The sequence below is a fragment of the Xiphophorus hellerii genome, chromosome 18 (genome assembly GCF_003331165.1).
Source record: "Xiphophorus hellerii strain 12219 chromosome 18, Xiphophorus_hellerii-4.1, whole genome shotgun sequence".
In the NCBI taxonomy this organism is placed as follows: Eukaryota; Metazoa; Chordata; class Actinopteri; order Cyprinodontiformes; family Poeciliidae; genus Xiphophorus; species Xiphophorus hellerii.
In genome coordinates this window covers 33,229,773-33,242,808 of record NC_045689.1, presented here as the reverse complement: position 1 = coordinate 33,242,808, position 13,036 = coordinate 33,229,773, and the positions used below count along the sequence as shown (strand labels likewise).

The window sequence follows — 13,036 nt, the reverse complement described above, 5'->3', positions numbered from 1 at the left end:
ATGCTTTAAAGGGGCAGTATTATGCATCTTCCAGGCATATATGTCATTTTATACCACAATCAAGTAGCTATTTTAACTTAGACTTAGTTGTTATAAAAATGCCATATATATTTCAAATATGACTAAAAGAAATTTGATTTTGTAATTTAACTCCTTGAAATTGCACCTGTCTTTTTAAAAAAATCCTACTTTCTGAAACTCCGTGAAGTCATCACAACATTACTCCTCTAACGAGCCTTCAACAACGTTGCTACTGAATAGTAGCTCCTATAATGAGCCCAGCAGATGTGCAGTTCTACCAGGCGTTTTTGATGGCCAATTGTTGATGGCTAGTCTTAAGGAGCTGAGGGAGGAAATCGCAGGGGAGGGCTGCCTTGTGAGGCGGAAGCTCAGAAACTTGGAAACAGCAGATGTGAGGAGGATTTAAGTCTCGAAGGTGGAGCTACATTCACTCAGGTGTTTTGCATAACTGAATGGTTGCCGTGGAAATTAAAGGATTTCTCAAACATGCATGAAAGAATCAAAATAACACTCCGGGATATGTTTTTGGTTGAGGGAATAGCATTTTGACATAATACTGCCCCTTTAATAGTTGTTGCTTATTTATGAGGGGTCAATGTAACCCAGGAAGTGGACAGAGAGGAGAACTTACACAAGCTAGGTAGAGGATACATAATTTTGAGTATTTTCAGAGCCTGACTCAAGTTTCTACACTTACCTCCATGACCAGGAACACAGAGTTGGGAGTTTCCTGGAAGAGAAAAGGCAGAATCAGTAAGAGGAGCCATTCGTCCTGAAGCAGCTGTCTGCTTCACCACAGCAACAAGAAAACAACCACTGGGACTGTTTTAAGTACACAACACCAACACTTCCTTTCTGTTAGCATAAAGACATTTTTATTGATGGTTACTTCTCTCAACTTCTATATGGTTTGTCACAATACAAATGTCAACCATGGTGAACAATGCGTAGTGAAATGAGAGTGTGGTGGTGCAAGTCTACTACATGCCATAATCTGTTTTTACTTAAGTTCTAGTATGCCACACTTCTCTATAGAAACGTTCTGGTTTAATGAGTCAGCTTAATAAACAACTGAAATAAATGTAAAGCATTTTTCAAAATGACTGGATCTGCAGTTTCTGCCACAAGTATTGTATATCAATTCCCTCTTTAATTTTTTTAATTGTTTATTTTCTAATGAATTCCCATTTGTTCAAAAGATGAATAAATGTTACCAGATTTTAGACAGAAATTAGCTCAGACAGCAATATAGGCTCTGAAAGTCTGACCACTACAGCCTGCTCCCATGATCAGGTTTCTGTATCCGAAGGCGACACGAATATGAAACATTTAGCCAAAGCAGTGATAAATTATGTACATTTTTCACAAACACTGTCAAATGGCTAAAAACTCTTGGGTGTAAATTGAAATGCAGTTATCCACGAAGGAGGCTTTCTACAGAAAGGTGTAGCACTCTCTCCATGACCGTTTTGTTAGAGCAAAACAGAGGATGATGGAAGGGAGCAATTAGATCCAAGCATGTTTAATATTCGAAACTTAATTTAAAAAAGACACCTAATGTCTCCATTTGTCATTCTGCCTTGTAAAGTGGACTAGAGTAAATTATGAGTATCATTTGCATACCTATATATTGAACAGAAATTAATAATTTTGAATCAAATCATAGACACCAAAAATTTAAATAATAATAAAAAAAATAGTAAAAGATTCCCACCCCTAGAATTTGTCACCTATTAGAGTTGCAAACTTAAACAAAAAATTTATTTCTTCTAAGATTTGCATCTGGCCGAGCACAAGGTAATAACTGTATCACCTTTGAATGAGTTCCAATATAGCAGCATAAAATAGCAGGCTGCTGATACAGCACTGTCATGCTGCAGATTTAGTCAGAAGCCAAGCTTGTGTGTAAGGTTCTCATGTCTTGAACCATTCAATCCTCAACATTGACCAATTCAGTCCTGCAATTTCTCCATCTGCAGGTAGTCAGACGAAGTGGGGGTGGGGGAGGTGCTACTGTATGCATCCAAGTGTGCTAAAGGGAGGTTGCATAATGATTTATTGTGCAGCACAGTTTAAAGAGAACAGAGCTGGGAACAGTGTGTGGGGACTGGCAGCAACCTTGTCACTGGATGGGACAAGGGTAATCGATAAATCTCAGAAACACACTCTGTTACATCCAATGGTTCATTAATATAATAATCCTTAATGACTGTTATTCAAAAACAGCCTTCCTGATGCATGGAAAACTGCTACTGGAGAAGACGGAGGCCATTAACTGTAACGATGAGGAGAGAAGCTTCCGTTTTCAGCTTGCTGTAAACAAGGCAGGTGGAGGAGGCTGCACACAGTCCAGCCTTTGTACAGTTAGAGGAAGTAGAAGCTAACCGTTATGAAAGGAATGGCTGCTCAGATCATATTTATGGCCCAGTGTGTTCTGGCATCACACTGCTTGGATAAAAGGGGAAGGTTTTGACTGCAGATGGTGGGCTGCCAGCCAAAGGCTAGGCTCAAAACAATCCTTTCCGGATCAAAATCCTCCAAAACAACTCTGATATAAATAGCCATCTATGTCATCAGAACATGCTCAGTCATGTAACAGTTTCCCAAGGAGCTAAAAGTAACAATCTGCTGTGAAGAAATGAAGGCAGCAGAAAAGACAAGAAAAAAACTCAGCACAGACGTAAACAAAAATCATACTGCCAAGAGTCTGAAAACCAGTGTTTGTTTGGCTGTTGGGTCATTGCGTCACATTCCAACAGCAGCAGCTGACAGTTGCGTAACAGTGTGTGGAATAGGAAAAACAAGGACCAGGAGTGTGTTTGTGTGTGCAAGAAAACATGTTTGTGTGTAACGGCAGTTCGTAGGAACTAGACGAACGATGTCACGCAAACGCAAGCCTGTCCATTTAGGAAAACAGCAGCACACAACGGTGACCGAGTCAGATGAGCAGGAAAACACGACACAGAAGGGTGAAAGGCCAGGAACAGTTGGAGATAAAGAACAGTAGATGTTTATCATCCCACGGCCCAGGCTGGTGTGTATCATGAGTATTAACTCCTGTTCCTGTGGTGAAGCAACATATCAACACAAGAGGCACATGTCAGAGTGCAGGTGACGGAGTGTGTTCACGTGCCTCAGTTAGCAGCAGTGAAAGCATTTCAGTTCCACCCACTCAAATGTCTGGAAAGCAAACTGCTAAAGGAATGTAGGCTTTCTAGGAAACTCCAGCTGGCTCCCCATTTCACTAAGCGGATCCAGATATATTCAGCCTCAGCCCCCTTTCCTTCTCACTTACCCTCAATCTAGATGGAATGTCTCAAGAAATTAGGACATGAACATGGGCCCCTCCAAAGACAAAGCCACACTGTTGGACTGAGCCTGGAGCCTAAACAGACCTCTCACGGTACAGTTCCAACATTTGCTACCACAGAGTTCAACAGCTGACACAAAGAATGCTGACTGTGTCTGCTGGACTGTTTACGCCCAACTGTATCCCATGATTCACATGTGGGTGAAGCAAAACTTTCACACACAACCCAAACATACAAAGACATATGCCGTTGTACTCTTCAGTGGTAAGACCATGCAATGGCAGCCAGTCTGTGGAGAAAAATGTCAGCTTTACAGATGGTCGAGATATAATTAGGCAAAACATTATTATGTCAATGTAAATTAGAGTCATAAACACTGGGTGTAATACAGCAATGACTTCAAAAATGTTTTTCACACCTGATAGTCTGGGAGATGCTGTGTAATTTGGGACCAAAACTGCAAATTTGTTTCAATTCCAGCTGCTGTGGTTCTCTTTCACATTGCACTGTATCAAACCAACCGAAACCTTTTAAAAGCCTGTTCTCCCCCCATGGTTGCGCTGAGCGCCACTGAAGACGACACTGAGTGCAACTTCCTTCTTCACAAAATGGAAACAAAAATAGAATGGCATCAGATTTTAGCGGTTGTAGGATTTCTCTTTCGTCTTTGGCAAAAGACCATGAGCCATTTCTTCAGCTAGCGTAGGGCTGTGCCACATGGATGAAAATATGATAGTTTTTTGTTTTAAAGATCTGAAGTGCTGCCAAACTGGTGATAAGACCTTTCCTGTCTTATCCATGTTCCTCGAGCTTTTGTACTCATTTCGTCCTTTCAGTCTGTGCCACTGGTGTTTTTATTTTAAGCAGTTATGAGGCATAGTGCCAAAACCTGAAACTGCTGCAGTGCAAGTTATCGAAATTGTTGTTAGGTAACCAAAAAGTGAGCAAGTTGTAGATGGCAACCACCTAGCTTAGCTGGCCATGAGAGTTTGAGCAACTAATGCCTTTCCTCTGCTTACATCCCCCAGAATGCTGTGAAGTTCTAGATCAGAGTACAGTAAAACGATCAACATTCTATCAGACGTATTTTCTACTGATATTGATCACGTGTTTATTGTGATATACATTATTCATTTTTTGGCCAGCTATACTAGGGCTAGACGCACACCTTTGTTTTGGTTGTATTTACCCAGAATGCCCTGCACTGTAGTCCATTTCCTGCTTTTGGAGTGGTCTTTGGTTCGCTTGGAGTTCATATATGAATTCAAACTGAACCAGAGTTCACTTTAACCGAACAGAGACAAAGGTTTGTAGGTTAGCCAGAGTTACACTTTTCAGAGTTTGATTACATCTCCCCAAATGAACCGGACTTTCCAGACAAACTAGAGTTTGATTAGAAGTGGAGTACACAGGGTTAGTGTGTGTGCACCCTAAAATTAAAGATGCACCGATCAGAGGTCTTTTGGGCAAATTTTAAACCATTATGTTTTTAAAACTCTGACCAGTAGATTTTACTTATAGTGATCAAGATTTCTCAACAATTCTAAATAAGATACTAGAGGTGTACCGATCGATCGGCCACCGATTATAATCGGCCGATTTCTCAGAAAAAGTGTATGATCGGTGATTGCCCATCACCAAAACCGATCACTTGTATCTCACTTCGCAGCCTGCCTGTGCAGCTGATTCCCTCTTTTCTTCACACTGCGCAAGCGCGCAGCAACAAATGCTAAGCAATGTGGTGTGGAGCTATAACTTTCAGAGTGAATGGGGAAGTTTGCGTGTTGCGGAAAAACACCTCCACAACACGCGGACATGTTTCGGGGTGAAGCATGTCAAAATGCATCAACACAATGAATCTAATATGGAATGTAAAAAAACAAACACTTAACGGGGTATGGCTATATCAAGGCTCAATCCAGAAAAAAAAAAGACATCTGGAACAGTCAGACAGCAGTTAAAACAGCGCACAACTACCAACATTCACCCTGATAACCATTGTCAAGTTTTGTTTTGTTTTCTTGTGCAATTCCCCACTTGAAAAGGCTAGTCTCTACAATGAAGTTTTCAACTGGATTTCACTCAATGAAGAGCCTTAATTTTAAGTTGTTCCATCTTTATTTATGCATGGATGGTTACTGTTGTCATTTAAGTGAAAAACCTTGAAAGAAACAAATCTATTACATACTCTATTACGTAACAGGTCTGCGATCGGCCAATACTTACATGTGAAGCTGATCTTATCAACCTCGGCAAGGGTCTAAAAATCAATCACCGTCCTCTATTGCTCTGCCATCAGAGAGTCTGACAGACCTGCCCATAAGGTCATAGCTGCACAGTAGCTGTTAATGGTCACCCCACTGTTGCCAACTCAGTAACTTTCTTACTATATTTATAAACATTTCAGACAAGAAAAAAAATAAATAATAAAATCAGGATCGGCCAAAATCAGAATTGGCAGGCCAGGTTTTTAAAGATTAGTAATTGGCCAGAAAACTGCAATCCGCGTACCCATACTTTATATGAAATATTACTTTTCACCTCAGTTTGAAAAAAAACTTTAAAAAACTAAGCTCTTTGGATCAGAATAAATACAATAAAAACAGCAAATAGTCAGTCAGGCCACTGATTTATAAAGACATCGTTGACCATTAAAATTCTTTCATGTTTAACAATTTTTAGATCAAGCTGCTGTCAAAAATTCTGATTCAAGTCTATTCAGATAAAATGTCCTCCCTCATTCTGCATAGCAAGTTCTCTTCAGTCTTTTTACAGCAGTGCATTTATGTGTGTTAATCTGTGTAAGGCAGGTGAGATGTTTAAACATACTATGACTGCTTGATAGGAAGTAAACCACTGTGTTAATCCTGTCCTAGTGCTGAAGCCAAAGTTATCTCACCAAACCACAACACAGCCAAGTAGTGTTTGGCTGTGTATTCATGGATGGAATATAAACTATAGGTTACAAGCACAAACAATCATACCTAAAATATTTAGAATTCAACTTTATCAAGCTTCCTGTTAAACACTCCAGTAAAGGTGTGAAATGTATGATGTTTGAGTTAAAATTCTTAGCAACTATTTTGCAAATCCTGATTTATGTTTTCTTGTAATCTGTAATCCTACATACCAGCAACCCCACATCTCACTTTCAACATATTTTTTACAGTAGCTGCTTCTGTTGCCGCATAACTAAGCAGGCCCAGACGGAGCCAAAACACTCATAGATCAAACCAAAACATCTCTGCATCACATGACTGAGTCACAATGTTAAAACCAAGGTCCACTAACGATTTTGATATTTATTTTGCATCATTTATCTTCTTGTTTGAAGAAACATTTTGCTTCCATAGATTAAGGTTTCATGCTAAGTTTTAACAGCAAAAATATGATACCTGGATTAAGAAATTGAGCTCAGGTCAAAAGGCAAAATGATAATATTTTAAAATTCCAAAACATTCCAAAACAGTTTTATGAAGCCAAATTGACATTTGACCTGTATACCCCAACCTCAGCAGGGAATCCACTACATGATTTTATGTTTATGACCACAAGCAGGACAAAAATACCTTTACCATAGTGTGACTGCATGTTATGGTACAGTTTAAACAGACTGGCTTGTTAAACTCTGGTTGCCAAACCGAGCAGCATACCACCTCCAAACAAGGTGTAAAAACAAAAAAGTAGAGCGGTGCAATAGCCTAAAACATCTTAATATTTAAAAGAATAATAGTAACAGCGGATCTGTTCCAGTATCTGTCACAAGTCAAGTGCTGTGAGCACACCATGTGACCCTGATGAGGCCTTTTCAACTAGGAATACAGCTGGTAGCTCTGGTTGGAAATGTGCATGATTTATGAATAGTTTAATGCTTTATAGACCAGATGGAATAAAGTTGTCATTTCATTCTATCAAGCACTTCAAATCAAAATTACAAGCATTACCTTTCAAAGCCTACTTACTAACAGAGGCTGGGTTTTAAATAGGCACATTGCAATCTGGCTCTGGATGACGTTATGACATCAGCAGTGGCAATGTAAATACAGGCACAACACATGTGCTCAAACGCTTTGAAAGTCTTTGACAGAGGAGCACAAACATGTAGGAAAAACAGATTCTGTTTGAACAGAAATATTTTACAGCAGGCCAAGAACCACTTCAAATTTCAGAACATTCTGAAAGACAGGAATTACTACAAGGGATCATTTTCTTGTGATGCTTGGCAACTGACTTCTTGTTTTGTCCCCCTCTGATAGGTTAACCAGGGCTCCATAACAACTCCACCATTTTTTTGTGGTGGGCCATGAGTGAGCAGAAATAAAGCCTCAGCTACGAACTGAATTTAAGAACATAATGCATTAAAATTTCTTTAAAAGGGACTATTCTTTAAATAATTGTGGTGGGCCATGAGTGTCGTTGAGCAGAAATAAAAGCCAAAGTTAATCTATCAGATTATAGAGAAGATTCAGAGAGAGATGCTTTTGATCTTGGAAAAACAACAAGTATGGCATAAATTACTAGAATACAGTAAACCCTCGTTTTTCGCGGGGGTTGTGTTCTGAAAAGAACCCGTGATAGGCAAAATCCATGAAGTAGTTACCTTTATTTTTTACAATTATTATACAGCATAATTAAATACTCTACTTTGAAACCAAAGAACAAAACCTGTTTTCAGGCCCAAGAATTTTTTTAAACAAATATAACGCTTTCTTACAAATAACTACAGTAAAATAATCATTTTAATCATCAATACGAAGTACAGTAGGACAAATTGTGACTGGGGTATTTCACTGTTCCTCTGACTGTGACGCTGCGGCCTGACTCCGCTCTCTACAGAATACAGTTTCTTCTCAAGCCTGTGGTGCAGGTGTGTTTTTTCGAGAGTAGAACATAGTTATCGGTAGTTGTTGTCGCTCTTTTTTTCTTCTGGGCAAAAACAGTTACCAAAATTTGCCAAGCTGTATTATGTATATTTAAATACCGTAACGTTATTGGCACACAGGTGGAGGAGAAGCGTGGAGACTGTTTAGCCAATCAAGATGCAGAATACAATGCACTGTGAAAAAGAACTGCACAAAAACATCCGCGAAGCAACGAGACCGTGAAAGGTGAACTGCGTTATAGCGAGGGTTCACTGTACATGAAGTATGTGAGCTGTGTTTATCTGGACACATTGGACTCCAATTAAAATAGTCAAAAGATTTCTTAGAGAAACTCTTCCCTCAAACACACTGTGTGACCTTGTCTCTACTCCCAATATAATCAATGTGATCTGATGTTTTCTTATACTGTAGTTTGTAGAGTCTGAGTCACCTAGAATTACCAGGTCACATAGGAATCAGTCAGACTCTGATTGATGCATCTCTAAATAAGACAAAACGACAACTATGAAACAGGAAATCTAAGATCATTACTGATACCGGTCAATTTAAAATGGACACAACATTCAGACATAGCCTCCAAGTCCACACTGCTTTTTTCCACTTACCTGAACATCATAAAGAGCCACAATGTTTTCATGTTGCAGTTCCTGAGTAAAAAGAAGAGACCATCGTGATATATAAATGGCAGCATTAATATGCTATGGATAACATAAGTTAGTGCAATGAATAGCTCCTCCAAGCCTGAGACGACACACTCAGGTTTCAGTTAATTCTTTCTGTGAGTGAGAAGCATTGAATCATTCTGCTCACCTTCAGGATTTTGATCTCCTTGCCAAGCAGGATCTGGGACTTTGAGAGGTTCTTCTTATTGATGCTCTTAATGGCCACTTCCCACTCAGTTTTCTTTACAGCACAGAGAAGAAAACAGGTTAGAGTAAGTTATCATCATGATATGACACACTTCATCCATCCCCAAATAACATATTTCTGTCTTCAGTTTCAGTCATCTTGCCTTCTGATCAATGACCAATCACCATTATAAAAATGCCTGTTATTGCTCTACTTCCTGGTTGCTGTTTCTATCTGATTTTAGGAGTTCTTAATAACCTAACCCTAGTGAACTTAAAGCATGGTCTATTTTTGTCCATTTGCACCACAATGTTTTAAACCGGTCCATCACATATATGATGTGCACAAGGGGAAGAAAAGCTGCATCCCATGGTTCACAGAGCCTTGTTGGTATGGCTGTAATGTGATGTGTTGCAATGTGTTGCAATGTGTTCTGTTGCTGCCTCACTGAATAGTGAGGCAACAACAGAACCAGTACCAGCCTACTTACTCTGGAACAGAGCTAACCCAACCCCCACCCCAAAATAAGATCCAATGTCTGAGACAAACTTTAAAAATAAAGATTCCTCGAGCTCACATGGTTGCGAGTTCACATGAGCTCACAACTACCTATGTAACCTCTAGGCCCACAGGGTTGTGAACTCAGCATCAGTGTATAGAGGTGGAACACAAACAAACAAAAAGAAAGTCTCTTAAAAAAAAAATCTAAGAAATTAAGAATTACTAGGAGACGGTCTGATTCTGTCAGCCTAGAGGAGGTGGACTTTTTAGAGGCAAACTAACAGGTCTTTGAGGGCCAGAATTTTTGCTGATTGGCAGGTGTTCAAATACTTATTTGAAGCAGTAAAACACAAATAAATTATTAAAAACATCATGCATTGTGATTTCCGGATGTTTTTTTAGAGTATGCCTTTCTTAGGACATGCACCTAAGATGAACATTTCAAACCCCTCCATGATTTCTAAGTGGGAGAACTTGCAAAGTCAAAGGATGTTCAAATACTTATTTTCTTCACTGTACATATTTTGGACAATGGAAGAAAACCAGAGGAGCCAAATAGAACCTTTATATGAAAAGGGTGAACATGCAAACAATGCCGAAAGACTCAGCTAGGAATTCAAACCCAAGGCCTTCAATTCTGCAAAGCAATCATGCTAACAACTGTGCACAGAAGTAATCATTCTATTTGGATTTCAGTTTCCAGATCTGAAATCTTGAGTGGAGCTAGTTTTGTGTGTTGCTCTTGAGCTGCAATCCCTTTTTAGGTTTACTTCTCTTTTGGGATCAAACAAATTATAGGGAAGGTGAAAACATTAATGCTGTGGTTAAAATACATTCAGATGTTATTACTAGGTGTGAACCAATGTATCAGCCCCAATTTCCTTAATTTTGGAAGATCAATGATTGGCCAATGCTCATCTACCTCAGCAAAGGTCTGTCTTCTTTTACTCTGCTGTAAGAGAGCTTTGACTGATAGAGCAGCACATCTGCACATTCACATTTAACAATAATCACCCCACTTTTGTCAATTCTGCAACTTTCTTTCTATATTTAGCAGCACTTCACACACAAACATGGTATTGGAACAAATCAGAACATTGGAATTCTTAAAGATCGGTAATCGGTAATTGCAGATCAGCCAGAAAACTGCAAGTTATCTAGTTATTACATTGATGCCATTCCTCCTGTTTGACATGTTAGCTACACAGTTGGACAAACATAAACTTGCATCCCAATAGTCTTGCTTTGGGACTCAGTCCTGCAGAGCTGCTTTATAAAAAGTAGCTCTGCAGATTTCTATTTAGTGAACTAAAGTGTGTTTTATATGAGCTGGAGTGAACAATGTGCTTCTATTTGCTCTTCATTGGTTTGTTTGTTCTACTCGGAACAAACAAACCCATGAGCCCAGAGTTCCTCACAGCATGGTCAGATTTAAGGATATAATTCAATTTCCCGAGCATTATATTATAATCTAATAGGTTTCTGATCTGCAGCATGAATGAACACTATGCAGCTGTTATATAAGGAAGGCTTGTATTCTTAAATAGACAGCCACTCCTACCTCAGGACGTCAGCCAGTCATTGACTGTTGCCTGACTCATCCGTTTCATGAATGAACCAAATAACATTATTAATTGTTAACAAGATGCACAATGTGAATAATATACATTGAGGACCAACAAGGGTGACTGCTATCCTTTCTAAGCGGCTATAGGTTCCGATATTTGGTTAAAATGTTCAATAAATCAGCATCCTGAGGAGGCGGCAGCCCACATACTGCTGCAGAGTTGCGCTCTCCATTCACTGACCCACATTTTATCATTGGACTGGTGCTTGTCCTCTCTATGCAGGAATATTTAGAGTCGCACAATTTGAATCGAGCCATTTCATTACCTTTCTGTGTCTTCCCTTGAACACCACTGCGAACGCTCCATGTCCAACCAGGTCCTTCCTGCTGTACTCAAAATCTCCCACAGTCTCCATCATGAGAGGGAAAGTAGATCAGCTCAGATGCCTCAAACCCCGCTGTCCTCTTCAGAGGGGGACAGATCCGCTCCGAGCTGATGCTGCTTTAGTTTCAGTTATTTCATGGCAGGTTCCTCTGATGTTCCCATAAGGTAAAAACAGGAGCTGGAGGCCGGAGATGATGCATTCAAGTGCCCCGCGAGAAGGCTGGAACGTTAGTAATCTCACTACCGATCAGACGGCGTTGATTAAGGGTAGCATCAATCCTTAGCTTAACTGTGTCAGTGCCAGCTGTCTGCTTGTCTGTGACCCAGTTGAACGACTGCTCACTAACTCGCTCTGTGCCCGGTCACCTGACTGTCCCGGTGGATTGTCTACATGATGGGAAGCCGGGGAGACATGACTCTGCGAAGCCTGGATCAGCTGCAGCTGCAGAACACTGCGTTAGCCTGACCGTGACATAACCCTGCGGCTACCCTAGCGTCACGGCTGCATACCACGGCAGCTCTGCGCAAACATGCTAACAATAACATGAGCTCAATGGGTCACCGCTTTGCTAAAATACAGACAAATTATAGGGAACATTAGCTAACTAACATTAGCGAGCAGGTTTGCGTTCAACAGTTAACCTAAACATCTTAAAAATGTCAACACTGAGCTCCTGTTCATCCACACAAGGCAGACCAAATTACTGGTCATCTTCCACAAGTCGTACAGGTCCAGAAGACGTCTCTCCGACGCTGATAAACACTGCCGTTTTCCCAGCCTAGCGCCCGTTTCATCCGTGGGGAAACTTCGAACGTCACTATTTATCTTCGTCGACTACTTTAAATTAACCACTAGGAGCGACTGACACCTGCAATTACACGTTTTAATGTCAATTATAACACACTAAACCGATATAAAGAGTAACGCTCAAATATATTACAAGGACGGCCACAGTACTACTACCTGCCACTGAGTTAAACAATACCCATAAATAGTGCCATGCTCAGCTTTTATACGCTGCTGCCGCCGCACAAACTAACGGCAAGTCCTTCCGCCACAAGAGCTAATCCCTTACACGAATAAGCAGTATCTTATTGAAAGAGAGTTTCTTAAAGATAGAGAAGTGCAGTCTCTATCTTTATGTTATGAGGTGTTTTTTGCTGTTTATGTGGAACAACCTACATGTTTCGGCTCCTCTGTGGAGAAACAGAACATAACTATGTTGCAGGACTACCAAGTAATTTGTATGAAGATATATTATCAGATAAAAGTGGTTGGGTCAAAAATGAGAAGCATGGGCAATATTGATAATCTGATTGAACTGAGACAGTCTCTGCAGTGATGCAACACAGCACACTTTGAAAAACCGAAATGTCTCTTTAAACAACAGGAAGAGCTCAAGAAGAACATCAAGATTTGACCCCCTCCAGTGGCTGGAATTGGAACCGGTCCACCAGTCCTCTCTTCCTTGCGAGGTCTCATGGGGGCTGGTCGTGCCTATCTTCAGGGTACATCCCG

General features: G+C 40.2%; 1 protein-coding gene across 1 annotated transcript in view; it reads right to left on the bottom strand.

The window, feature by feature from the left end:
- Positions 1–12,510, bottom strand: part of ulk2 (unc-51 like autophagy activating kinase 2) — a 35,887-nt gene extending 23,377 nt beyond the window's left edge. Inside the window, exons 1-4 of the mRNA XM_032546046.1 lie at positions 11,459–12,510; positions 9,026–9,118; positions 8,821–8,862; positions 719–751 (exon numbers count right to left, since the gene is read on the bottom strand). Of these exons, the coding sequence (XP_032401937.1) occupies positions 719–751; positions 8,821–8,862; positions 9,026–9,118; positions 11,459–11,551 (261 nt within the window). The 5' untranslated portion in view covers positions 11,552–12,510. The remainder of the gene's footprint in view (positions 1–718; positions 752–8,820; positions 8,863–9,025; positions 9,119–11,458) is intronic.
- Between the last annotated feature and the right edge of the window lie 526 nt (positions 12,511–13,036).